The sequence below is a fragment of the Pseudonaja textilis genome, chromosome 18 (genome assembly GCF_049901715.1).
Source record: "Pseudonaja textilis isolate UNSWEBS1 chromosome 18, rPseTex1.2, whole genome shotgun sequence".
Lineage (NCBI taxonomy): Eukaryota > Metazoa > Chordata > Lepidosauria > Squamata > Elapidae > Pseudonaja > Pseudonaja textilis.
In genome coordinates this window covers 3350090-3377458 of record NC_142007.1, presented here as the reverse complement: position 1 = coordinate 3377458, position 27369 = coordinate 3350090, and the positions used below count along the sequence as shown (strand labels likewise).

Genomic DNA, 27369 nt, shown 5'->3' with positions numbered 1-27369 from the left:
GACCCTGCAAGGCATCCCTGCTACAAGAGGCTGCGCCGGCGTGACAAGTCTCACAAAGACTCATTTCTGGCAGAGTTTGGGGGAGAGAAAGAAAGGCTTTTGCTGCCTCTGCTGTTTTCCTTGCATGAAGCCAAAAGTCTCCCCCACCCCCACCCCGCCTCCGAGAACGGAGCCGGAGATGGTATCCTGCGATCCCAAGTAAAGAATGATCGATAGGTAAGAAAATGGGATGGGGAATTTTCCAGCAGATATTTTGGGGGATTTTCCCAGGGCCTCTGATCCGCGGGATTTAAAATTATGAGTTTAGTGGTCCCTGAGGTCCAAAGGTTGGCGACCCCTTTTATAGATCTATTAAGACCTATCCAAGCCGCTGAAGCCAAAACAGGCACCACCATTTCTTAATATAAAACATGCCAACGCCGAAACCTCACACCTTGGAAGCGGATAATCGATACGATCCACACAAGACTCCAATTCTCTTGAGGAACCTAAGTTTATTTCTTGTCCCTGCTTAGATGGCATCGCCCAGGCAGAAAAGACAAAACCAGCCTCCAGCCGAAACAGAATGGTTTTGCTTTTGCAAGAAAGAAAAGGAACGTGATGGGTAGTACAGTGTCATTCTCTCTCTCTCTCTCTCTCTCCCCGTCTAGGAAACAAAATCAGTGGGACCTAAACATCTCCCCAGCGAGTGTCAAGTCTTTCTTTATAGCAAGAGCAAATCAATCAGTCCAATAGGCCCAACTGGCAACCCAGGAACAGCAACTTGGCAGCAGCAAAGCTAGTCCTGCCCACTGCTGCCTACCTGGCATTTGAAGAGCTAAACTTCAGGCTGCTTTGGCGGGAGGTGGGATAAAGGGACAGCCCACACCCAAGCACTTACAGAATCGCCTCCGAAAACTTTCATAATTCTAGGCCATCAGCGTCACACACATCGCTCCAGCTTCTATCCAGGGCCTCCTACTTCAGAATATCTAAGCTCCACCTCTTTAGATTTCATATTTTCTGCCCTTGCGGTCTGAACATGCCCACCTTTGCCAGAGTGGTGTCTCAACGTATTTTTCTTTCCACGTGTTTTATCACATTTCTATCCGGCTACCATCAAAGGACTCTTGACAGCTTAGGTAGAAACATAAAGAAGACCTTAAATCCGATCCCGGACCTTCACATATCCCAGTTTAGGATAGGACCAGGAGCGCGCACACACACACACACACACACACACACACACACACACACACACACAAAGCTCTCTATAAAACATGACATTTGGTGCACAGATTATTTTTTTCCAAGACAGGAAAGAATTACACACAGGTTCAGAGCGAGCATATCATTTGGTCTTCCCCATAAACAGGTGCATGGCAAGGAAGCTCCATAAAACTAAGCAGATTTGCCTCCCACCCTTAAAATGTTCAAAAGGCAGGCAGGGAATGCCAGCTGTTCTCAAATGCCACCAAAATCAGGACACTTACAGGACTGACCAACCTCAGGAAAAACCTTATAATAATAATTTTTTTTTTTAAAAAACAAACAAACAATAAGGCAAACCCCAACTTACCCAAAATCCTGGTCCATCGACTTGAAGAAGAATTTGTAGCTATGCACCGGCCGGTTACTGAGGACATTTTTAAAATCCGCCAAAGTGACTTTTTCCGGAGAAACGGGCAATTTCACCAGATAAGGGGTCTCTTCTTCATCGATATGGTAAATTATTTTTGTCTCCGCCATGGAAGAAGGAAAGGATGGAGGGTGGGGTGGAAAAAAAAAGGGGGAGGAAGGGAGAGCGGGGAAGAGGGGAAGGAGAAAAGGAGGAGGAGGAGAAAGGGAGAGGTTTGGTGAAAGAGAGGAGCGGAACGGGGTGAAAAGGCTCGAGGAAGGGGGGTGAAAAAGGGAGAGGAAAGGAGGGGCGAGGGAAATAAATCAAGGCCAAGTTCAAGGTGCCAGTCCCTCGGAGTCTTCTAGGTGTGTGTATGTGTGTGTGTTTTTTAAACAAGGCAAGGTTGGTCTCCAAACAGGAAGGGAAAATGCCTGACTGCTACAGTAGCAAAGCCTGCGCGGAAGGCTTGGGGCGCTCCATACCGCCCTCCAGCGGCCGAAGGAGGAGAAGGGGGGCTCGGCCAGGCCTCCCCGCAAAGCATGTCTCCCCTCGCTTCGGGGAGGCGTACCCGCAAAAGACTCTCGGGAAGCGGCAGAGAAAGAGAGAGAGAGAAAGAGAAAAGGTGGACTTAAAAAAAAGGAAAGGAAAATAACGCAAGCAACTGCGATTTCTCTTCCCTCGGTTGGTTTTTCCCCCCTTTTACAAGCGAAGCAATATTGCAAATAAAATAAAATAAAATAAAATAAAATAAAATAAAATAAAATAAAATAAAATAAAATAAAATAAAAAAAGAGCAAGGCCGGCTTGGATTGGGAGGATTGTGGCAATGAGGGGCGGGGGGAAGAAAGGTAACCCCTCCCACCCGAAGCTGAGTGGATAGAGCACAACAAGGCGAGCAAAACCAAGCAACGCTTGGCTGGCTGGCTGGCTGTCCTTCCCAAGACCCTCCTTTCTCCTTGACAGTCTCCTCTCCGCCCACCCGGTTTAAAGGGACGCAATTTTATTTGGGGGTTTTTTTTCTTCTTTTTTTGCAAGCGAGCGAACGTCCCCGTCCCCCCCCACCGCCCCTTTCCCCGGTCTCTTCTGGGCAAAAAAAAGGCTCCGCGCCACTACGCACGCGCGGGATCGCGACTCCAAGGGACCCAGGCGAGGTTGAGAGAAGGGGGTGACTCCCCCCCAGCCAGCCAGCCCACTTTCCGATTGAGGGGTACACGGGAGGGGGGGGCGCCTTAAGAGAGCAGGCGATCAGCCCCCTCCTCCTCCTCCTCTGCAGAGCCGCCCAATGGAATCGCTCCTCGGAGGTCAGGTGTTGCCTACACCCCCCCCCTTTCCCTTAGTGGGATGGGAGCTCCCAGGAAGGGTGCCTTGTTTTTGGGGGAGACCTACCAAGACAAGCAGGGTGGAGAAGCCCACTGTGGATGCCGTGGACTACAAACCCCATTGTCCCCAGGGGTTGGGGTGGGAGGCGAACTAGGGGCTGGGAGGCGAACTAACTCCTATATCTAATACCCTGGATCTTCCCCAGATCTTCAAACAAGCAACCGGGAACAGATCACAGATCATCAGAGTGGGAAGGGACCTTATAGGTCATCTAGTCCAACCCCACCTGCCCAAGCAGAAGACCCCCTACACCGTTTCTGACAGACGGGAGTCCAATCTCCTTTTGAAGGTCTCAAGTGATGGCGCTCCCACAACTTCCGAGGGCAACTTCCGTTCCGTCGGTTGGTTGTTCTCACTGTCAGAAAAGCGGCTAAATGAAATGAAACCACGTTTCCTTTCCATCCTGGATGTGCCTCCGGATCCCGGTCTGTTTCCAGAGGGGCTGCCTGGACACAAAGGAGCCACAGCCGATCAGTCGGTGGTGGCTGAAACCAAGTCTGTTTCCTCCAGTTGGGTAACCAGATGCTGAATTAAAAATCCCAGAGCCTTCAGCCTCCAGCAGGTCATTGTATTTCCAGATTCTCCACACCTAACAAAGGTTTCCCCAAGAGCGAACCCTTGCTCCCTCTTGACACTGATGACGTTGCCTAGCTGAGTCATGAGACGTCTGCAAGAAAACCACCAAACCACTTGGAGCACCAAGGGGGCCCTGGATCTATTTGCTTTCCCTACGGTTGGCTGCACCCCTGGCACCGCCATAGCCCGATTCACACACGGCACTCAAAGCCTCTGGTTTAACGTGTGGTATGAAGCCAAGCGCTGCTGCTGTGTGGAAACCGGGGTGCCTCTTTTTCAAGATCTGGAGCAAACTCAGCCCCACGGCCACTTAGTAAACCATGGTTAAGCCTCCTCAATCCCTCCTTTGCTTCGAAATCCGGTTCAGAAAGCTTGTAGTAAGAGAAATGGCCACAAGGGGGAAGCAAACCCATAGAACCAAGCTAGTTCTCTAGTTAGTACAACAGATAAACAGAAAGAAAACGAGCCAAAAGTGGGTATGAAATTGCTGGGAACAAGTTGATTTTGTTACTTCTGTGAAACCAGCGGGATGAGAAAGCGGAGAGTGCTAGCGATGACGTTAAGGTTGCTTATTAAATGATATTTGCATTGCTTTACAATGTATAGCGGTCACAGTCTCTCACTGATTTTTTTTTAAATTACTTTAGGTATATCGCTGCCTAGCGAGACCAGTTCTCTGGATATCTTATAATGATTCAGAAACAAAAATCACAAATATCACAAGGTAATCAAAACCGTTCGGAAAACCCAGCACAAACCCAGCTGAAAAAAATAATAACAATAAATCGCAGAATGCTTTAAATGACTTAAGTACAGGGACGTAAGGCCAGTTGAAATTTTCTTTTGCTGAAAATGCAGACGGTTTGAAAGAAAGGCGGACTGGCGTTCGCCACTTCCCTCATGATTTTGCAATAGAACCACCATCCCCTCTGGGAAGACCATGGCAGAACAGAGATGCCATCACCGAGAAGGCCATGTTCCTGCTAGGTGTCGATTCACCGTGTTGGCTGAACAAAAGAAGTGCAGGGTATTTATGGCACTTTCAACCAACGCGGAACTGTTCCGCCAATTGCTGCTACTAATGCTGCCCCCTTCAGAGGAAGACCCAGGCCTCACCCCCTCTTCATCCTAGGGCACGCAGGGAGGAACCGATAGGGGAGCAATGGGAATTGCATGGTTTACAGGGGAGGAAAGGGCCCTGATCCCCTCCATGGGCTGCAGCTGTGAGGACTGTTTAAAAGAACAAACTAAGCACGGCCCAGTGCTGGAAGTAACACGTGTTTTATTCTAGTCTGAGCTTATCTATGTTTTGGCTTCCTCCCAACTGGGGTGGCTGTGTTGTCTGGTAGACGTCTGCAATTAATCATCCGTGCCTGCAGTAGTAATTCCTTCAGTGTGGTTTGTGTTTGGATTTTTTTAATTCGTATTAACTTTACTTTGAGCGCAGACTGCATTTACTCCCTTCATAAACTGTTTTCTTTAAGAGCTTGATTTCCAGCCGAGGATAATTGGACATTGGGACCAAGTTGGAGGCATTAAAGGAACTTTATTCTATTTTTGTGACTTGGTTATTTTTGTGTCACACCCCAGGTCATCTCAACACTCTTGCTCCCTTTACTGGATTTGACCCCAGACTCAAACAGAGTCAGAAGAGCAGGAGGAAGAAGCTATTCACCCCAATGAACTTTCCAAGGCCATTTCATGGGTACTTTTTTCCTAAACAGTCTATGCAGAAGTCAAACTTGGCATTTTACCCCCTCAGTGCTGGACGATCAAGGTGAGACCTTCTAAAAGGGCTGGTATCTGCTCTGGAGCAGGCTGCAACGCTTAAGTTTTATTCCCATGGCAACTCTCAACCAACTGTAGTGTGCGTGTGTGTCATGAAAGAATGTTCTCTTGGCTGCAAATGCACAATAAGGGAATACAGACTTCAGAGTTTCCAAAGGATGTAATAAAATAAAGCTGTCCTTTTTTTCCTTCCTTCCTTCCTTCCTTCCTTCCTTCCTTCCTTCCTTCCTTCCTTCCTTCCTTCCTTCCTTCCTTCCTTTCCTTCCCTCTGCTTTAAAAATTATTCCTTCTAAATAGTTGAATGTGTAAGTTGTAGAATATCACATTTCCTTAAAGTAAATGGCAGGAGAGAAATTGTTTCTTTCCCATTTCCAAAATCACATCTCCATTTTGATAAATGTAGTATAGTATAAAGCCTTGGTGGCGCAGTGGTTAGAATGCAGTACTGCAAGCTCCTTCAGCTACAGCCAGTTGCTTGCAATTTGGCAGTTCAAATCTCACCAGGCTGAAGGTTGATTCACCCTTCCATCCTCCCGAGGTGGGTAAAATGAGGACCCAAATTGTTGGGGGGCAAGAGGCTGGCTCTGTAAATCGCTTAGAGAGATCTGTAAAGCACTATAAAGTGGTATATAAGTCTAAGTGCTATTGCTGTTTCATTTGTTCATTGTTACTTGGATTTGGTTTAAAGTAAGCATGCAAAAATTTGGAAGTCCCTCTACAGGGTAGCAATAAACATTCTCCAGGTGTAAAAACAAAAATAAATGGTTAGCAAACTAAGCATAATGGGTCATTTTGCCTTGGAGCTGGCATATCACATATATCCAATACATTTTTGCAAGCAAGAATTCTATAGGCTTGCTAGAGAAATGGCAGTTTGTAAAGCTGGTATTTTGAAGGCTGACAAGTTTTAATCTCAGCAGCTAATCACTCAATTTCACTATGTAATTTTTTACAGCTTTTCCTCAGAACATTCAAAGAACTTTATGAGCTGATTCTTAATGAAAAAACTTTTTGGTCTGTTATCATTCTGTTGAATCACTGAAGCAACAATTCTGTATAGTAGGTCAACGCAACCATCTTCATTTTGTTAATCTGAAACCTGCTGAAAACTACTTAATTGAATCTGGGCAAAAGAGTTAACCAGCACTATGCACTGAAACATTTCGGAGTTTCTCAAATTGTGACTTCAGGATCATTTCCCCGTTAATATCAACAGTATATTTAAGTGTTGTCCAGAATCCTAGAAAAAGTTACTAAGCCATTTTACTTGGCAGAAAATCAGAGGAAGAACACAAAAATGTATTGGTAGAGAAGAGGCTACCACTTTTTAAAAAGAAGTATCTGAATTTCATGCAGAAATGACAGCAATCCTTTTCTTCTTCTTCTTCTTCTTCTTTTTTTACCCCCACCTTTTCTCTTTCAAGCAGTATTGAAGCCAAGCTGAGTGGAAAGAAAAATATTAACGTGGCAGAAAGATCGGATGGCCAAGTGACCCCATTTCAAATTTTGGACAGCAGGCGATGCTTCGAAGCAAGCCGTAACAAGCGCAAGAGACACACAAAACACTCTCTCCTCTGCTAAACACCCAGCAACGCAAAAGCAAACAAACCAAAAAAAAAAACAACCTCTTGTCCAAACATCAGTGAGTTTATTTAGCGTTTTATTAGCCAGATCAGGTAGTCATCATCAGCAATACCTCTTTAAAGAGTTCTTCTCAGCGAGCCTTCTAACTGCAAAAGTGATTTTAGGGAGAAATATTCCAGGCACACATATTGATCAAAGCCAGTCCCCACACACCCCTTTTTTCTTTTTCATTTTGCTAATAGCCTGTTTAATGGGGTTTCTGCACCCTGTTTACTCTGAGTAGCTCAACTCCCTCCTTCGAAAGCTATGTCCTTTCCCTCAATTCAGCAGAGGTTAAATACAGGCGAATGAATACGTTTCCACCACTGTGTATACATATGAAGAATCTTGAGTTGGAGGGACACCAGAGGCCAGTTATTCCATTCTCCAGCTAAGCGATAGAAATTCAGAATCAAGGAATCCCCCTTCACCTGGGAGATCTTATAGGTTCTTGTACTCTGTCAGTATATACAGCCTGTCATTCCGGGTCTTGCAGTGTCCAAGGATCACAACCAACCACGGGATCCTACATTTTGTCTCCTTTGTGCAGCAGGAGACGGGTGATTATCTGTCATAATCGCGTGAGGCAAGAGAAAACTGGAAGGAAGAGACCCATCACCGAGTTGCAGTGGGCTTCCAAAGGAAAACTTCCAAGAATTCTGCCTCTTTTTTTAAAATCCCTGTTGCTTCTGAGCCAAATACTGGGAAGAGCGGGGACATATTCTTAGCAGGGGATTCAAACGAACAGGAGTGAGGAAGGCTTGGAAGCAGCAGCATAGATAGAAACTTTAGATCCAACAGAGGACATTCTTGTTATTCCAACGATCCCAGACTGACAAGTTCATCTAATTCATTTTATGGCTGGTTCAGACTCCAGGGACTGGCCCAGATATACCTCTTAAGCAGACTCTACTACCAAGAGAAGAGCGAATGGGTTTGGACTCCTGACTCAAACCTTTTGATGAAAAAAATATACTGATGCAGGCTTCCGATGAAGAGTTCTGCAGGATACAAACGTCGACGTGTTCCCCACAACTAAGACCCTGGTCCGTGTTGTGATTGTTGGTCTCTTTTCTTTTCGGGCCTTTCATCGCTTGTTTTTATCGTGACATAATGATTCCTTGACAATGGCAATTTCGTCCCTGACTCTTGGAGCTGCCTTCATCAGCTTAGCTGTCCTTCATCGTAAGATTTTTTTTAAATGCCGTTCTTCCTTCCTTATTTTGGCATCGTCAAATGGCAGTCTCACAGAGTATAAAAATCTGTTAGGGTTTTGTTACTCATTATCTTGGAAGGCGACAATTAAGAACAGAGGCAAGAGAAACTGGAGAAGAATTGGCAATGGGGGTAACCAATAAGGAAAATATTGTTTTCTCCTGATTCAAGGAGATATGGATAGCACATTAACTCAGTAGTGGAGAAAAGTCCCCTCTTTCTTGCTAACAGCATATTTTAAATGACGGTGCCAGGGAAAAAAATATGCTCTCTGTTCTGTGTTTAACAGCAAGCCAAGCATCTAATTTTTCAGCTTATTATTTTTAAGCAATTTTAAAAAATCTCAAATAACCAATACAACTGAAACAAAACTATTTAAAGGGATAAAATCCCTGGGGGGAGGGGGAATGTAAGCAATCTCACAAGATAAAAGAAAAAAGAAGCTGACCTGCACCCTCCCTTAAAAAAAAATCATATATATAGATAGATAGATAATAAAGAGGAAGTTTTACAGGGCAGCCCTATACTTGTTTACCTGGTAGTAAACCTTATGAAATGAGCGTGCATAGGATTTACAGCTTACGTGTCTTGTATGCTTTCATAGGCCCAAAGTTGGAAAAAAAGTCTACAGAAACTTCTTGGTAACTGGAAGGATGACGTTTTTAAAAAAAGAAAACAAAGTTCTCTTGTACTTTTAAATTCTTAAGGGAGCTTCTGGTCCAGCCAGTAGCTTTGAGTTGCTGTTTTCATTTATAATTTTCTTTCCTGAATTCTGAAAAAAAAAAGAGAAGAAATCTAGAATTAGTGGTGGGTTAAACTTTAGGCAAGGCAGAATTTTGAGCAAGAATTCCATATGTTTAGGTGCTATTAATTCACTACTTTCTCTGACTACTTTTTGAAAAATGACAGGCAAAGCGTTGTATAGAATCTAATATGTTATTTTTAATTTAAAACCCCAGCTGGATGGAAGTTCACAAGACCAAATTAAAACCCATGAAAGACACCCAGTTTGCTTGCCAGATATGTCAGGATGTCAGATGTTAAGCAGGGGTGGGATTCTACCGGTTCTGTCTACTTCCGTAGAACCGGTTGCTCTGAAAAGCAGCAAACAGAGAGCATACATAGAACTGGTTCTATGTCTGCTGCTGTTTTGGCCCACCCGCCTTCCCGGGCTCTTAGCTGACCTTTCTTTCCTGTGTTTTCAACCGCAGCCGCTTTGTGCGACACAGCTGTGGTTGAAAAAGCAGGAAAAAAGTGCTTTTTCAACCGCTGCAAATCCACGCGCAGCTGTCCAGGCAGCTAGATGACGACGATATACACGCACGCACAACATGTAAAATCACCGAACCGGTAGTTACATCAGTCAGATCCCACCCCTGATGTTAAGTGCTTAGGGGAACTTGGTTCCAGGTTATGAGGCCTGCTGCATTCTCAAGTGAAAAGAATAAGAAAAAGCAAAGGCGGTGGAGAAACATGCAGTGAATTACTGCACAATCTTAAGAATAGGAACAGATGACACCTGGCGATTAATATACTGGACTTGTGGGGGAAAAAGAGAGAGATAAGAAAAGAGAGAGGAGACAGTGCGAGAGGAAGGAGCGATAGGAGGAAGAGTAGAACCAAAAGAAGAAAGAGGACTCAGAATGACAAGAGCAATAAACCCTACTTATAAATGAAACCACGGAAGAAGAGAAAAAATTAGTGTCAATAAATATAAATGGCTTGAATCTGGCAATTAAAAGGAAACAGACTTTTAATAGACTAGAAAAAATAAAATCAGATATAATTTGCCTCCAGGAAGTACATATTAAAAAACAATATATTAAAGTTTTGGACTATCCTAGAATTGGTAATCTATATGCATCTTTCGCGCAACAAAGTAAAGAGTAGTTTTATATATCAAAGGCCGAAGTATGGATTTGCTTAGAATGCAATCTGCATTTTAAAAATTAGGGTGTGAGTTCTGGCATGGCAAAAGAGATTGTAAAGCAGCAGAAAGATTCTTGGGCCTGAAGCAAACAGGCACAGCTCTGGTCCCCGAAAGATAACGTTGGCACATTGAAACCCTGCCCCATCGGCCTTTTCTGGAGGGAAAGAGTGACTCACGCACAGAGAACGGCTTGTAGTCAGAAGCCCCTTGGCAGTCAGTTGTGGTGAGCTAATGAAAGACTCTGGGGAAGGAGCAACTCTGCAAGGCTGTGTTTCATCAAGCAGTTTCCAAATATCCCTCTCTCTTTGCTAACAAGGAGGGTGACACACATTTTCTCAGAAGCGAAACAATGGGACATTGAAATGGGGAAGGGACGGGGAGAATCACCATCTATTCTTGCTGCCCACTTACCTTTATCTAAGTCAATATTCTTAGCAGGGAGAATCCTATTTTGTTCAGCTTTCTCCTTCAGGATATTGTTTTTGTAATCTGCAAGGAGAGAAATTGGTTGAGGAAGACATGATTTAGAAAAAGGAGACACTCAATCTTTTCCTTCCTTCCTTCCTTTCTCTTTCTTTTTTCTTTCTTTCTATTTTCTTCTACTTCCTTCCTTCCCTTCCTTTCTCTCTCTCTCTTCTTTCTTTCTTTCTTTCTTTCTTTCTTTCTTTCTTTCTTTCTTTCTTTCTTTCTTTCTTTCTTTCTTTCTTTCTTTCTTTCTTTTCTCTTTCTAAAAACTATAAAAATAGAATTACAATCCAAGTGAAGATGCAGTTAACAGGTGGGGAGGGAGGGAGCAGAATGGGGGGAGAAAGTGGGGGTTTCTTTTAGATCTTAAATTTTCAGGTAAAACTGATTCAATCATTGCAGTATGTGAGACTGAAGAAGCCACTGCTTCAGGGTGAAGACACACTTAGAGTGAATGGATTCACATATGGAGTGGATGTTTTTGGCTTTTTTAACCAGAATTTGTTGAGGAACTGGTGATACTATAGGATTTGCACAATACAATGGTTTGTTCACACACCATGCTAGTGCCAAACCAAACAAACCGTTGCATGGTGCAAGATCAGTATGTGGCAATGGAATATGGGAAAGCTCACCCTCCTCAAACCTTCTATCCTCCAAGACTTACCCAATTTAAAATCTTCACTTTTGTAGTTTGACAAATTTGTTGTATCCAATGGAACCTCCCTGAGAGTCAATTCTTTCCTGGAAATACAAATACAAAGTTATAATTGTATTGTTTTGATTGTTGCAGTATTACTATCAGCATAGCATATCAGCAACCAGTTTTTCTCATGTATGTTTCCAATGACTGCTTCTATCAATTTATAGATACAAAGAACACAGGAGTGTGGACATTCTATACCGTTAATAGCAAAAGATATCTGAGTAGCACCCCAGAATTGGATGGCTACTAGAAGGCAGAAGATGATCAGATTTAATTATAGCTATTTTGAGAAAAGTTCTCTGGGATCACATTATATCTTTGAGCACAAGGAATATGTGTCTACTTACTCATCATATTTTTTCACATTGTATTGAAAACCTAAAAATAGAGTAAAGAACAGATATTAACACATATCCAGGAAGATCCTTGCCAGCACAGATAAATAAGAACAGCACAGTAAAGTCACACATTGGATTTTTTTTTAATGGAAATAAACATGTGAGAGTTGAGACGATAAAAGGATGAAACTTCATTGAAGGATATACATTCATGTTCAAATTAGGCCCCAGTGAAATGGGTATTTGATTTTTTTTTCCCTTTGGCCACTGCTTGTGGCAACAGAAGATGCTTGTTTTGCCTCATTTTTTGGCAATTGTCTCTTGGCAGCTGCCATTTTATCAGCATTGTCAGACATTGTAGTCTTTGGGGAGAAAGGGGTACCCTCCTCAATGACAAACAAGGTTTTTTTTAATCAACCAGTGCTGAACAATTTTGCTTTTGAGGATTCTGGGAAAATAAAATGTTAACATAAGGATAGTCACCAAGAGTCTTTAAAAAACGAGAGAAAAATTCACCCCGCTCCACTTCCAAATGAGAACTGATCAAAATATATTCCTAAAAGTAAACCCATTTGCATCTGTCCGTGGAGATTCTCAGTCATCCAGGTCATGGCTGTCCCAAAAATGCTTTTTCAGAAAACAACTGGACTTTTTTATTTTATTTTTCCTTGAAGACATTTCACTTCTCATCTAAGAAGCCTCTTCAGTTTTGAAGAAATGAGAAATGTCTTTAAAAACAAAGGCCAGTTGCCTTTGGAAAAAGCACCGTTTGAATGGACACTGGCAACTGTTTCTTTCATGTTTGATTTAAAATGCATGCAAATTGGACGGAGCAAACTCCACTTGATTCTTAAGTATCTTAATTACATGGGTGACCCAAGGGGTTCCTGTCTAGAATTCCTTCAAATCCAGCTTTTCTATGTAACCTCTGGATAAATTCACAAGCTTTCATTTTAGCCCTAGCAGTGGGAAATGGCATCCCACAGCTTAAAAGTAAAGGAGAAATTATGTAATAACTATAGTTCTGTCTTCCCAGGAGCAAATGGGGTCCTATAAAAATGAGGAGGAAGTCATCCCTTGGAGTAGGGAAGGAGTAACAGATGCCTGAGCTCACCTCTCCTGCGGTGCTGGCGAGTCACGAGCATTGCAAGGATCAAGAGCAGGATGAAGAGCAATAGAGTAGCCAGAACGTAACCCAGCTGGTGGAAGAAATGAGCCCGGCTCTCGGGAATGATGACATTGATCACATTGTGGTTCCGGCCTGAGTTAGGATCTAGAGATGATAGAAGATTATTATTATTATTTTTTTAAATCAGCGGGTTGATTCACAGCTTATAAAATAATTAGGAAAATTCACCTGGAGTCAGTCCTACTACCCAACCAGGTCCCGTGAAGAGAACATGCGAGCAACACCTTATTCACATGTGGTATTCAGAGATACCCCACTTCTGAACATGGAGCTTGTATTTCGATATCATGACTAATGAACCTGGATTGACAGATTCTCTTTCTCCGTTAGTATATCAGCCCTCTAGGAGCAGGATGTAGATAGCAGGGATTTCTTGTGACATTGAGTGCCAGCTATCCATTCCACAGTGTGCCATTCTAAAGCACTCTCTTCGTGTGTGTGTGTGTTTGTGTGTGTGTGAACTGTTCCTATCACAGGAAGGATCCCCAGGTTTGGTCGGTAGGAAAGGAGGGGTTCTATCCCGCAGCTACCCCCAATAACATTTAGACATTCCCACCAAGATGTTTAAGCAAAAGCTTTTTCCACGTGGCTTGCTTTTAGCAGACGAAGCCCCAATGCCTGGCCTCCCTGCCTAGCAATCTTTCCTACCAAGGTGCGGCTGCCTTGGTTGATGGCTACCAGCGAAGATCTCCAAGAAGCAGACAGTTGCCCCTTCCGCTCTTTCAGCCATTTTAAGGGGAAACTCCTTCTGAGTCACTCCAAACCTTCGGAGGCCCTTCAGTCCAATTCTCCCTACTGTCACGAATGAAGGCAAATATACGCGTCCCAGAACAATGCTGCAGTAGCAAGAGCCAATCTGGGTCAGTCACTGGGACCAGAAATTTTGTCTTCCAAGCTTTTGGACTCCTGCTGGAGCTCAGAGGGAGGCTAAATTAGAGAGAAGTTCCCAGGAGTCCAAAAGCTTCTAAGAGAAAACCTCTGGTCCAAATGACCGACCAAGATTGGCTCTTGCTACTGTCTCTGATTGAAGATTACTTTATGTTGTCGAGCTGTCTAGTTCAACGGAGTCACAGAAGAATGTAGATACCAAAAGAATGAGTTTCAATAAAACAAAATCAAACCACAGATGTGTGCACACAGGCAAAAGAAAAATAAATATTCAGGTTTCAAGCCAGGAATCCATTCCAGTGCAGGGTGTAGCTGTAGCAGTTCTTTGGGTTGAACCAGAGAAGGTCAAGCAAGAGCAAGTTGCCAGTGTGAAATGCAGTTCATGAAGCGGTGTGTGTGTGTGTGTGTGTGTGTGTGTGTGTGTGTAGAGAAATTTGGAGAAATACTTGTGTGAAAGAGTCAAAGGGTTATATAAATGCAGAGGACTCGGAGCAGCATTTTAGTTTTAGGCAGCATTTCATAGGTAAAAAGGGAAGTTTGCATAAATCGAGACGGAGGAAAGATCCCAAAAGATCTCAAAGAAACTCATTTTTGAGTAATTTTGGCGAAACCTCAAGAGATGAAACACAACATAGCCAAACACTGGAAGAAAACTGATTGCGAAAGTTTCTAAGGAAAAGAGAACTTTCGCATGCAGCGATCTTTTTGTCCTTGAAAACCATTGGCACGTTTTTCTCAAGGCCACAATGCCGTGTACATACAGCCTGGGAAGGAATGTTCAGCACTGGACATCAAGAAGGCAGAGAAATGTTAAGCTTCAGACAAACCATCTGGAGAAGCAGAGGCTGAAATTAAACATGAAACATATAAGATTTTCCCCAAGGGGAAACCCTAGTTCAATTATCAGCACATTGACAACGCTATAGGAGAAATGTGGTCATATCTTATGGTAGAAACTTGTGCAGGGAATTGTTACCTCTGATTTTTTTTATTTTATTTATTTTGTGAAGCGATTATAAGATAACGGGTATAAGTGTAAGCATGGTTATGAATACATAGAATGGATACATATAAGAAAAAAGAAACAATAGGATAGGGACATTCAGAAAAAAACTGCAAGAGAAAACAAGATTACTATTATCTGTTGCCAGGAACGATACTAAAGAAGATACTATATCAACAGAGGTCCTTGAAGAAAGCAATTCATAAAACTATGAGGGTTTGTAATAAAACCTCCACGTACGAAGCAAATCTACCTCTGACAGGCCATGGCTGAGCAGCCACATTAGAGGAGAAGCAAATAATACAATCCAAGGATCCAACCGCCACATACACGGATTGAAAGGCAGCATAGCAGTGATAATACCATCCCTCAATCCACACCAAAATTCTGGCTGAAAAAGAATAGGAATCTGGGTGAACTTAAAATCAGATCCTCCAAGAGTTAACAGCAGCTCTCGATGGAAGGCGGAGTAAAAATAAATAGGCCAGGATGATCTTCTAAGCAGAATAAAATTTCCTGTTAGGAAAGGGCTCCAAACCTTGGAACTATGCCTGACATTAAAAGATCCAAGGAGAGGCTTCCAACTCCTCTCTTTGAAACAAAAAGTATACTCCTAGAGTTCGATCTCCGAGAGTTGAGGAACCAACTGAACTTCTCCTGCTGTTCAACAAAGATCCTTGCAAATATAAGGGCCGGGGAGAGGGAGAGGAGTGCGGAGGAGTGGACTCAGTGAGTTTTCTTTGAACGGACTTTCCAACGGAAGTCTGAGTTAGCTAAAAAGAAAAAAAAAGATGTTTTGCACAAGATGGAAAGAAGTTCTTGGGGATCTGGGACCAATTTCCTGCTTGCAGCTGCAAGAAAACAGAGGAGCAGAGCAACTCAGAAACTGGGTCCAACAATTCCTCTCCTTTTTTCTCATTTGCAAACGACAATTGGACTGTCAGAACTTGTGACTTGTCCCCTTAAAACCAAGGCCAAGGTCCAGGGTCATCTGCCTTGCCTTGAAATTCTAAATTATGATGCCCCAGGAGCCACCGTCGGCTTATAATTGACATAGGAAAAGGAAATGCCTTCAGAGTGATCCTAGGAGTTATATTTACAAGGTAAAGGAAATGAAGGAAATTGCCGGGTTTGCTTTGCCAAGTTCGTTACTTTTCTGATTGGATCGTGGATCTAGAGGCCAGAAAGAGAGGTGCAGCCCGCTCTGTAAGACCGCTGCTGCCATGATAGCTTTCTCCCACCTAGGGCCTGTCCCATTGTCCCTGTCCAGCATGCTGTGAAGAGAGTTACCCTGAGCCGTTTGGAAGGAGCTGGGTTGGAAAAAAATCTGCCATATGGTCCCTGAGATTTTCTCAGCATCCCCTTCACGGTGAAATTCTCTGAAGCCCTGGAAGAGCTAAACCTAACCGTACTGGGCCATTTAAAAAATTCATTGCAGTGCTGCTAGGGGTGTTATTAAGCAGGGAATAAATATTAAACAAGCAATAAATATTTTAGACTGTTAATAAACAAAGAACTGTGCCTGACAGGTTTGTTCTTTTTATTTGTCAGGCAATTTATTTATTAACATTTCAGGATTCCCCCCACCCCACCCCCATCTATCTGTTGATTAAAAAAAAAATCTTAGAAAGATGGAAGAGCAGACTCCCTGGTTCGGAGACAGGAAATGTGCAATGCAATAAAACTGGCTACTACGCCAATTAAAACTCTGCCCTAAAACATATTTTTATTCCCCAAAGCGCTTGGAATGAGCAAGTCCAAATAAATAAATAAATATATATATATATATATATATATTTTCTTTACAGAAGCCTGATGATGGCAGATGAGATTCTGCCGAAACATTGCTACAACTTTAAAAGCACAACTACAATGATGTGGGAAAATACCTGAACAAAGCTGAATGCCATACATATATATTTATATACATATATATTTACATCAGTCCTTGAAATGTAACATGTGGACAGCTTCTGGAATTTAGAAGTGCTTCTTAGACGAGAGAGCCCGTCCTTTTTTTTTAGACCTCAATTATCAATTGCTTTATGTTAATTGCTTAAGTGGGTTAATTGCTTAAGTGGGTTAATTGCTTACCTGGTGCTGGGGGATTGGGGTGCGTGAGATTCAGCACCACTTTTTTCTCTGGTTCTGGCTCCACCACCGAGACCAGGAAGATCCTCCGTTCGTGGAGGCCGCAGTAGTGGTGGTGCAGGTGACAGGAGTAGATCCCTTCATCCGCGGCCTCCAGAGACGAGATTCTCAGTGAGAAGTCGCCCAGGGCAAAGGCCTTGTCGGTGATGTTCATCTTTTGCTGGAGGAAGAGAGGCCCGTACAGGCGGCCTTCGCCAGAGGCATACAGGTCAATGAGCCGATCGGCCCGGTCGTGAGGGACTCCTGGGGGCTGCCTGTCCCAGTGGACGACTTGTTGATCCTCCTCCTCATCTCGCCCGGTCCAAACTTGGTTCCGGTTGATGCAAGGAAGTATCACCGCACTCCCTTTCAGGGCAACGATCACCACTTTCTCTCCGTCCCAGTATCTCTGGACTTCCCCGGCTGCAGAAATTGCACACAAGGGAAAAGAATAAATTTGCTTCCAGGGAGGCTGGTCGTGTGCTAGGGAAGTGTGAAATCAAGGCAGTTCAAGCGAATATAAAGATTTATTGCAAACTCTCTACAAGAATCTGAGTGCAAATTGGCAGCAGATAAGACTCGAAGGATCTCAAGGTGGGCTGGACCTAGATCCCTTGTGAGCATGAATACAAGGTTCTTTCCAACTCTGTTAATCTGCTAATGGAGGGACTCCCGATTGATATAACTGATCCCTCCCTTGGGCTCAGCCTGGTCATCTCCTACAATGCAATTTCATACAGTTCCCTCCAAAGGGCAATTGTCATGCCTCTGTCGGAATCTGATTCGGAGGGGGAAGCTGAGCAGCTGACAGGAAGTGGGAGTGTGGCTCCACTGGCTGTGGAAGAAACTGGGGAAGGGCAAAGTCCAGCTGGGCAGAGCAGGGGAGACGTAGAGCAAGGCAGAGGGAATTTGGAGAAAGATCCAGCCCGCCCCCACCTTCATCCTAGGACATGCAGGGAGGAATGGAGAAGGGAGCAACATGGGTTGTACGGCTTACGGGGGAGGAAAGGGCCCTGATTCCCTTCATTAGCTGCAGCTGGGAACACAGTATTTTAAAAGAGAAGTTGTGCACAGCAAACTGTTGAGATCAAATTGTGAATTATCTGGTATTGTTGAAGCTTATCTGGGTTCCTGGCATCTTCCCAACTGTGGGTGTTTTGCTGGCCTTTCAACTCTGCAATTCCTTCTCCTGCCCTGTCAAGTTAATTACTGCAGCTTGGTTTATGTGGTTTTTTAATTACAGTTTGTATGTATTTTGTTTTCGGACTGAATTTCCTTCACTTAAAGACTGTTCCTGGGAGAGTTTTTTTTTCTCCAGCTGAAGGTAACCTGGACATTGGGGGCAAAGTTGGAGGTACTAAAGGGAATCTTCTTATTCCTTTGTGCCACGACCCGGGTCATCACAGCAATTCTCATAGAGCATTAGAACCCTTCATACCCACGGTTTTCTACAATAATAAGCGGCCCAGTGCCACTCGGTAGAGAAACAGGTGGCATACAATTTTAATAAATAAATAATCAGATGTCAAGGAGAATGCAAAAGCAAGTACAAAGGCGGGATGGATTTTCTTAGTCTTTACAAAATCTAGATGCATCACGGTTTCCCAATTCTCTCCACCGATTCTTTGTGTGGAAGATGTGGGAGTCAAGATACTGTACATTCTGAAGCTGGCTTTAGACATTAGCCACCCAAGCCAAATTGTCCATTAAGTGGTATCTTGGTCTACATCTCTGCTATGTTAGGACAAAACCCAGATGGCGATTATCTGCCTTGTTTTTTTCCCGCTTTGCACCGAAGAACAGAGGGACTGTACAAATAGTGTGTTGTAACTTTGACATAAGAATGAATTGCTGCAAAATATCTAATAAACATCTAATAAATAAAAATCTGACTCATTCAGTGTGTCAAATGCAAAAAGGAAAATCGGGTTCCAATCCCATGTAGCTGATGGGTCTCTTAACTCTCAGCTGAACTTGCTTCGCAGGCTTGTTGTTTAAATAAAATGCACTTTTTAGGAAGTATTCTATCTTTCTAATGAGATGTATCCCATTCCAATATAAGGTACTATAAACTGTCAAAAAATGTTCCAGCCTTTCCAAAACAGGGAAATTGCAAATTTTCTTTGCTTCCTTGTATTGAAGCTCTTGGAAAGTTCTTTTAAAAATGTCCTGCAAATTTTTGTGGAGTGGGTAGGTGGGGATAACTTTTTTTTCCAAAAAAAAACACCCCACACCCTCCCCTCAACAAATGACATTGCTTGGTAGGAATCTTAGAGAGAAAATTTCATGAAGGACACAAAATGTAAGAATTTTCCTGGATCAAGTCAGGTATTGGCCCTCAATCCTACATCTCCACCAAGATGCATTATGCTGAGAGTTGACACACACAAGGTAGGGAAAAAAGTGAAAGAAAACTAATCCAACAAATCTCCTTAAGACAATAATAACAGGGTGAGCTCAGGCACTGATATATTTCTATTTTCTCAATCAGAGCAAGACTGCTTGTCCTCAGAGACTGAAAGGAAAGGTTTTCTTCCCCCCAAAATTGCAAATCCCCTTTTCTTCACTAACAAAAAAGCGCATCTTAGTTCTCCAGGCCTTTTTCTCTGCAGCCTTGTGACGGGAAATGCTTGGTTGGCCACAAACATCTCAATTACAACTCCCTAGACTTCTCATTTGCTCCGTGGTGAACAACAGAAAGGCCCCTTCCAAAATTGCTCCAAACAAGGCTACGTGATTTAATGACTGAGAAACACCGAAAGAGAGCAAAAATAACGTTGCAGGAACAAGCCACGTGCGCATGCCTTCCTCCTCCTGTTGATTCCCATTCGCACATTCCTCCTATTCGCTCCCGCTCAGGAGGTTTCCCCCCCCCCAACTCCCCCAATGGCTTACCCTCTTCAGTGACCTCAAGCTGCAGCTGCACTGTTTCATACAGATGGCAGTAATGGTGGTGGAGGTTACAGGAATAAATTCCTTGGTCGCTCTCAGCAACGTCTTCATTAGAGGAATAAAGAGAAGGAGATCATTTAGACCGCTAGATATTAGAAGGACCGGAAGAAGGTAAATGACCACATGGATCACTGCTAGAAGTCCAATCTATAACAGTGCAGGTAAGTATTCAAAACATCTGATTTTAAACACCTGTAAGGGAGGGAAAACTTGCCACCTCTCCAGAAAGTCTCTTCTACAGTGAAACGTTAGGAAAATACCTCCTCCTGGTTACAAACCCCCTTTTCTGCCATTTTAGAGAACGTGCAACTTGAAGGGAGAGAACTATCTGTAACGCAAAACAAAGAAACAAACTAAAAGGGAAAAGCTAAATGTTGATGTTTCGGGTTATGAGGCTAGTGAGTTGGGCAGCGATCTTGGCAGAACTTGAAAGAAAGATAAGCAAGGTGGGAGCTAATTGGTCCTTAGATAGGGCGCCACCAAGAGATCACAGCTGTAGGCAAACTTGGGAAGGAAAAGAGAAACATTGTGGCACTACTGTGGCTAAGGAAATTAGCTTGCCATAGTCAATAAGAGTCAAACTCAACCTGAGAAACTTTTTAACTTTTAAACCCACAACTAAACTCAGTATTAATAAACTCGGTGTTTATAAGGAACCCATTGGTATGTACTGTACCAGAGAGAGGGACAATATTTTCCTTTGGTGGCAATGAGGTTCTTCAGTGGGCACATTTGGGAGAAGGAACCCCGAAGGAGGAAGTGAAACTATTTGGCATCTGAGGACAGCTCACCCTGCTGCATTTTTTATTTTTCATTAATCTATCTTCTACAAATTCCTAGGGATTTTGTGGTTACGATAACCAGTCCTTTGGCAAGCCCTTGTGGGAACGACTTTTTGGTTTTTTTGTTTTAAAGCGGGAGGAGAAATAAGTTCAGTTGATGAATAAATCCACACTTCTCTTTCAGGAAAAAAAAAAAAAGGCAGATCAATGGATGCATGCAGGGCAGCAGCTACCTTGGACCATCAGTGAAAAGTTGCCTTCCGTAAATGCGTTTTCAGGCATGGAGATCCGCCCCTGGTTGTACGTGTGGTAGACACGCCGATCCCCGGCGGAGTACATGTCGCACAGCCTCTCCGCCGCCTGCTGGCTTCGGTAGAGATCCCAATGAACCACCCGCTGGCGATCGTTCAGATTGTCCTGAGTCCAGACCATGCGGTAGCTCTTGCAAGTGAGAACCGTCCGGGAACCTTCCTTGGCGGTGATGTTTACTACAGACACCACCATGCTTTCCAGATTAGATGCATCTGCTGGGACTGCAAGAGGAGGGAAGGGAAAGGAGATGTAGAATAAGGGAGGTCTTCAACTGAGAATGGGTAGCATCCATCTACATATTGATCTGAAAGCCTAACGGAAGTCAGGGAGGAGATGGCCTCTCTGTTCCCTCTAGCCCAGGAGTCTGCAACCTGCGGCTCTGGAGCCATATGAGGCTCTTTCGGCTCTCTGCTGCGTCTCCCTGTCGGCTGATCCCATCACTGGCTGGCTTCGCCCTTCCCCTCCCCATCACTCCTCCCCTGGCCTGAAAAGGTAAGGGGGATGGCAAGAGATGGAGACTCGCTCCATATTCCAGAGCAGGAGGTGACTGGGTGGGAGTGAGTGACCTCGAGTTGGCCACCCACCACCCAGTCACACCAGTTGTTAAATTACTGGCTCCCGGTGTTTTCTTTTCTGTGGGAAATGGGTCCAAATGGTTCTTTGAGTGTTTAAGGTTGCAAATCCCTGCTCTAGCCAAAGGAGGCAAGTGTAGGGCAACAGGCCAAGAAGTTAATGCAAAGACTTCATTGACCCATGGCATAAGGCACACAAGGGACCTGGGCTCAGTTCCTGATACCTGCAACTAAAAGGGGCTTATGGGAAAAGCCCTTCTTGGCCAAAGGTTACAGGCAACCTGGACATTTCAGAAAGAATCACGTCTATGTGGGGTTTTTTTTTAATATTATCCTGAGAAACCCTTGGTAACTTCCAGAAAGCAGCTATCTCTTTAAATAAATCCACTACAGTATACAATAATCCAACTGGTATACAAGAGGGTTGTTGTATGGAATTCATGCCTTATTTCCAAAATGCAGGAGTGTAAAGCTAGAGTCTTATTCTCACTTACCAGAATATGGATGAACGGCAGCTTCTAAAATGGGAGGGAAAAAAGAGTTTTTAGTGTCCGAGGCCAATTTAAAGTAACAGTATCAACCACCAGTTGATCCGGGTGCCACGTCCTATACAGAATAGCAGGTATATTTCAGAGAAAGCCAAGGAATGAAGTTCTTTAGATGTAGGTCTGGGGCTATCAGTCAGGCCTAAAGAACTAGATCTCCTACTGTAACATTTGGTTGTAGATCTTTCATCTCAGGAGACCATTCAAAGAGGGCCCAATTCGCTGGGCATTATTGCACAAAGACAAATTGGTTTTCTTACAGTTGCCGCAGTTTTTCAACCTAGTGCACCTCCCCTAACCCCGGTGGCTGTTCCAAAGCAAAAAAAAAACTGCTGGTGACCTTCTACCGCTGCACCATAGAGAGCATTTTAACTTACTGCACCTCTGTATGGTTTGTCAATTGCACAGTGGCAGATAGGAAAGCACTCCAGAGGGTTAATATCATTGCCCAGAGGATCTTGGGTTGTCCTCTCCCCTCTTTGGAAGAGCTTTATAGCTCCCTCTGCCTTAAGAAAGTTCAAAACATTCTCAAAGATCCATCTCATCCTGGGAACCCTTTTTTTGAACTATTACCATCTGGCAGACGGTACAGTATAATAAAAACGAGGATAAATAGGGCTGAAAAACAGCTTCTATCCCAGGGCAGGAGCTCTTTTGAATTCTGCTGTATAGTGCAGAGTTGGTGCGGTGTCGGAGGTTTCCGGTTCAATGTGTGGAGTGTGAAGGATGTGTGTTTGTGTTTATTTTCATGGTCATGGTCATGATGTGCACTGAAGATGGTGTTTGATTTCCTTGTATGAGGTGCAATGACAATAAAGTAAACTAAACTAAAAAGGCCCGTCAGAGGCTAGATGAAGCTCTGCCCCCATTTCTCATAATTGGTGGTCTCTGAAGAGGATTTGATGTTTTAATGTTTTTGTATGTGTATGTTTGTGTTTAAAAAATTTAAAAAAACTTTATTTAAAAGAAAAAAAAGTTCCCCTCTTCCATGAATGTTCCGCAGAGGCCAAATTGCACCCTTGGCATTGCTGTGTTGGTGCCAGGCAGCAACAGCACAGAATCTAATTCCCTTCTTGTCTTGCTACTCTTACTCATTAACTAAGTTGTAGTCTTGACAAGAACTAAGGGGTGGGGGCAATGGACTCAGCACTGAAGAGGTTCAAACTAAAGCTAGACTCTGTGGTTTCTATCTGTGCTTTCTGTAACACCTTAAGTAAACCTTAACCATCAGTCTAGTTGCTATTAAAAAAAAAAAAACACCTCTGAACCCTGCAGATCCTTGAAGTCTCCATCCCAAAGACTGGAAGCAAAAGGACAATTAGGAAACTTTTTTTCCTTATTCTTTAAGAGAAGCCTGAATTCCAGCGTCGAAGGATGAATTTCATGCTCTCCTTGACTACATAACCCCAGTGATTTCTTAAGAGATTTGCTAAATGGGTGCTGTTACAAATATCAGGGAGGACATTCCCTGTCTAAGAGCTTTCACTCCTGTTTAGCAAGATTAATCTGATGGAACTTGATGACCCTGGGACACACCTTTTCGATGGCATCTCTATTTGTGGGGTTGGGGAGGAATTTTCACCCCTTTGTGCATCCCAGCTTGATGTAAAGAATATACTTGCGTATTGCAATGATTCAACTGCAGACAAATTCATTTGGGGAAGAAAAAAAAATAGAGATTGGTGGTTCTTCCAAAGAAAGCAGGAAACACACCAGATGTGCCATTGCTCAGAACTGCACAGATCCCTTTAACCCTTTTTTTTTTTCATTTTTCTGCCAAATTTAGCTGCAGAGGGAACAGACAACTCCCCCACCCCCACCCAAGACCTGCTGGCATGGCTAACCTTAGTTGAAGATCTAAGCAAACAGTGTGTGTTTTTGGTCTATGACTGTAAATGTATTTTTTTTTTTAAATCCACTCAGGTGTTTATAAAACAAAGTGGGCAACCTTTTCCCCCCCCACAACTCCTGCCGGGAGGCATCAGGTTACCAACTTTCTACCTGCTTGCCTGCCGTTTTGTGGTTCTTAGAGCAATAGAACCTGGGTTTTATTGGCAGTCTACCTCAGAATTCCGTTTTGCTATGCAGGCCCAGCGTAGAAAAGGAAAGCCTTCTTTCATGCCCTACTTCGCCCTTATTGGAAACAGGATGCCGTGCAGCTAGACAATCTAGCCAAAAATATACAGCTGATGTGGCTAAGGCACAGCACTAAGGAAAAGGAAAGATTTGATTCCACAGATTCAAGGGAGCCCCTGCCTTAGTTTTTTGACCCACACCTGGAAGGCCACAGGAAACACCTGAACGTTACAGGTAGCCCTTGGCTTTGCAACGACAATTGAGGTTGAACATTTTCACTGCTAAGTGAGGCAGCTGTTAAGTGAGCCTTGCCCCACTTTTCAACCTTTGTTGCCATAGTTGTTAAGTGAATCACTGCGACTGTTAAGTTAGTAGCACGGTTGTAAAGTGAACCTGGTTTTCCTTCGTCGGAAGGTCGCAAAAGAGGGTAATGTGACTCCAAGACACTGCAAGCGTCATAAATAGGGCATTTGCCAAGCGTTTGAATTTTGATCACATGACCGTGGGGGTGCTGCAACGGTTATAAGGGTGAAAACCGGTCATAAGTCCTTTTTTTTCAGTGCAGTTGTGACTCGAAATAGTCACTAAACGAATGGTTGTATGTTGAGGACTACATGTACATTTATATGTATGGAGCTTTCTAAGGGCTTCCGGGTCAGACATTTTGACCTGTCAGGTCTGCATGAAGCAGGTAAAATCAGTTTTGCACCATTGATGTGATTCAGACAATTGATGCCATCCTGTGTGATTTAGAAAAACTATCTGATCCCGTTCAGACATTCAGACCGAACTGTCCAACTGGGCTGATCTGAATTTTTGAAGCAATTGGTCAAATCAATCTGGAGGAGGTCTCCGATAGAATTTGACAACCAGACTTGACTTTTCAGTTCAGCCCAAAAAGTAAATTTAATTTTGAGATGTGATCAAACCACTACTGAATGGAATCTCCTGTTTGAATAGTTGCATATTTCTCTTATTATAAAAAAATAAATAATATTTGGTGAAAGCAAAAGTGCTTAGGATGAGGGGGAAAGTACAACCATAACAACCACTTTTCTATTCTTTTAAAATATTTTTCTTTAAATAGGGTCACAAACCTCTTTTAAAACAAAACAAACACAATACTTTGTCTCAGAAAGAAGAAAATACAAATAATTTCCACGGCTGAATATAAAAGGTTTTTGTTGGTTTACGACAGATTCAAATCCTTAATCACAAGTCAAACTTTGATTTAAGTACTCCCTAGCAAATGTAAAAGTCTCTTTGAGAAATAAAAACAAAGACTGCAAAGTCTTTTGTTCTGGATCTGTGTTGCAGAAAAGGCAGAAGTTATGAGAAGGGTTTTTTTTAATGTCACCAAATTCTTTGTTTACTTAAGGAAGAATTCAGTACATCCAAAAATATACATCTGCTTGCATTGGCAGATTCCAATCTTCCCATATCTTGGCTTTAATGTTAATTGGTAACTATCTCAGCTGCTGTGTATATTTTGGATGTTTTTATAGTTTTGGAATTGTAAACTGCCCAGAATAATTGATTAAGATGGACAGCTAAAGGCATCGAATAAATAAATCTTTCTGAAGTAGCTCCTTCGCCATTTTTTTTTAAATGTAAGATTTTATCCGGGTTACAGTCAATATATTACATTTTAGTATTTAGTATTTATTTGATTTGTCAATCACTTACAACATACAGGTATAAGAATAAATATAGTTTTGAATACATGAGATAGATATTTATAAGAAAAATTAAAAAAACCAATAGAACAGGGATTATTAAATAGCAATCTAATCAATCAAAATTAGCTATCTCCAGTTACTTAACTAAATTCACTTTGACTACCACTGCTATTATTTAATATTTAAAGAGCCTTGTTTTTAAAAGTTATTTTAACACTTCCTCTCTCCCCTTTGTTATATGCTTCTTTTTTCACCAATACTTCACATTTATTTGGAAAAAACTTCTTTCCTCTGGCGAAGCATAGTTACTTGGTGGATAGCTCCATTTTGCAAACAGACAGCTGTAGCTAGAGGAATTACATTCACTGATAAAAAAGTAAGGTTCTAAGTTTTCCCAACGAGTCTCTCAGGATGGCAACGGGAAAAACTATGCTAATATAACATTAACTTTTCCTTACTGATTCTGTTCCTCTGCTCATGCTGGCTGAGAGACAGGCACCACATAAACTTTTGCTTATCATATGTGCTGTACCAGAAAGACAGCATCTAATAAAAGTATATGCTTCATGCTGCCATTAAAAAACAGATCTAATACATCAAAAGTGGCCAAAATAAACTCAAGCCAAGCTTGATTTTTTTAGCCAGATTGTGGCTAAGGGTCTTCTTTGCCAAAACCAACTGGCCAACCAATCAATAAAATTCTATCCAAGCAAAGATGTACTTTACTCTTCCTCTCAGCAGTGCAAAACTCACAAAACATATTTTCATTCCAATGGAGGAACCCATGAAAGCGCTATAGATGGGACACTCCTCAAAATAACAAAGATAACGCACCTCCCCCATATTTACATATATCATTCCCAAAGGAATGGTGCAATATCTAACATTTGCAGAAAAGAGGAAGAAAGAGGGCTGTGGACGGACACACAAAGAAAATTAATCCCTGTTTTTCAAACTTACCCTGGAGAACCAACAAGAGAGCTAAAAGGAATTTGCTAGCTTGCTCCATGTCTCTCTTTCTTCTTTTCTTCAAATCTTCCCCTTGCTGCTTGCTTGAAAACACTTATGATCTCATCCGTTTACAGCCCCAAAACATGGATATACAGCAAACCTCTTTCCATAGCACAGCCCTTTCCCTCCTGTCTCCTTCTTTCTTTCTCTGGCTTGCCAGCCCTCCCACCTCTGTCCAATCCTATGGCTCAACTTCTACATAACTTACATACTCTCTGAACTTTCCGCAGCCTTACACAGCCAAAATGACTTTTGATGTAACAGTGATTTTTAAAAACCTAGTAACGTTTTGCTGGCTCCGCTCCTCACAGCTCCAAGTTTCAAAGACAGTTCCGCCCACCCTCCTCCTCTTTTGGATATATGGTATTAATTTTCTGGGCATTTACAGAATCCAGTTTTCTTCTTTTCCTGCTTAGGCTGACTTTCTGCCAGATGTTGCCTTGCGCCCTGTATCTTTTCATTATCCCCGTTTCCCTCCTTTTCTTAAAAGTTTATTGTTTTGATTTGTCCATCTCAATTCTAGATGGCTTTATGTCAGCTTCAAAACAGCTCAGAAAAAACATGGATGAAACAAGGTCAAATTAATATTACCAACACATCCTTATTAGACCA

The 27369-nt window shown here is 42.8% G+C and overlaps 2 protein-coding genes and 1 long non-coding RNA gene across 6 annotated transcripts in view; 1 reads left to right on the top strand and 2 right to left on the bottom strand.

The window, feature by feature from the left end:
• The window catches only part of DVL1 (dishevelled segment polarity protein 1), a 61154-nt gene extending 58403 nt beyond the window's left edge, over window positions 1–2751 (bottom strand). For 2 of the 4 annotated variants that reach the window (XM_087914897.1, XM_087914898.1), the window contains exon 1: window positions 1559–1875. In XM_087914897.1, the coding sequence (XP_087771023.1) occupies window positions 1559–1728 (170 nt within the window). In that variant the 5' untranslated portion in view covers window positions 1729–1875. Of the gene's footprint in view, window positions 1–1558 lie in introns of all 4 variants that reach the window. The other 2 variants (XM_026715703.2, XM_026715702.2) reach the window with 2 other exon arrangements.
• Window positions 2713–8290, top strand: LOC113446194 (uncharacterized). Its single transcript, XR_015739828.1, has 4 exons — window positions 2713–2898; window positions 4201–4277; window positions 5144–5330; window positions 6769–8290. It is a non-coding gene; the product is annotated as an uncharacterized LOC113446194 (long non-coding RNA).
• Window positions 6970–27091, bottom strand: MXRA8 (matrix remodeling associated 8). Its single transcript, XM_026715710.2, has 10 exons — window positions 26707–27091; window positions 21941–21964; window positions 20796–21095; window positions 19724–19825; window positions 16793–17251; window positions 12733–12891; window positions 11628–11658; window positions 11242–11318; window positions 10521–10598; window positions 6970–8951 (listed from the first exon to the last, which is right to left on the bottom strand). The coding sequence occupies exons 1-10, from the start codon at window positions 26753–26755 to the stop codon at window positions 8926–8928; spliced, it is 1305 nt and encodes a 434-aa protein (XP_026571495.2). The 5' UTR covers window positions 26756–27091; the 3' UTR covers window positions 6970–8925.
• Between the last annotated feature and the right edge of the window lie 278 nt (window positions 27092–27369).

Bases quoted from the DNA above. Each gene is read 5' to 3' on its own strand.
- MXRA8 (XM_026715710.2), bottom strand. From the start codon at position 26,755: ATGGAGCAAGCTAGCAAATTCCTTTTAGCTCTCTTGTTGGTTCTCCAG. The intron at 21,096-21,940 runs GTAAGTGAGAAT...CTCCTCTTGCAG, and splicing joins TGCCGTTCATCCATATTCTG to TCCCAGCAGATGCATCTAAT. The intron at 11,319-11,627 runs GTAAGTAGACAC...TTGTATTTCCAG, and splicing joins AATGTGAAAAAATATGATGA to GAAAGAATTGACTCTCAGGG.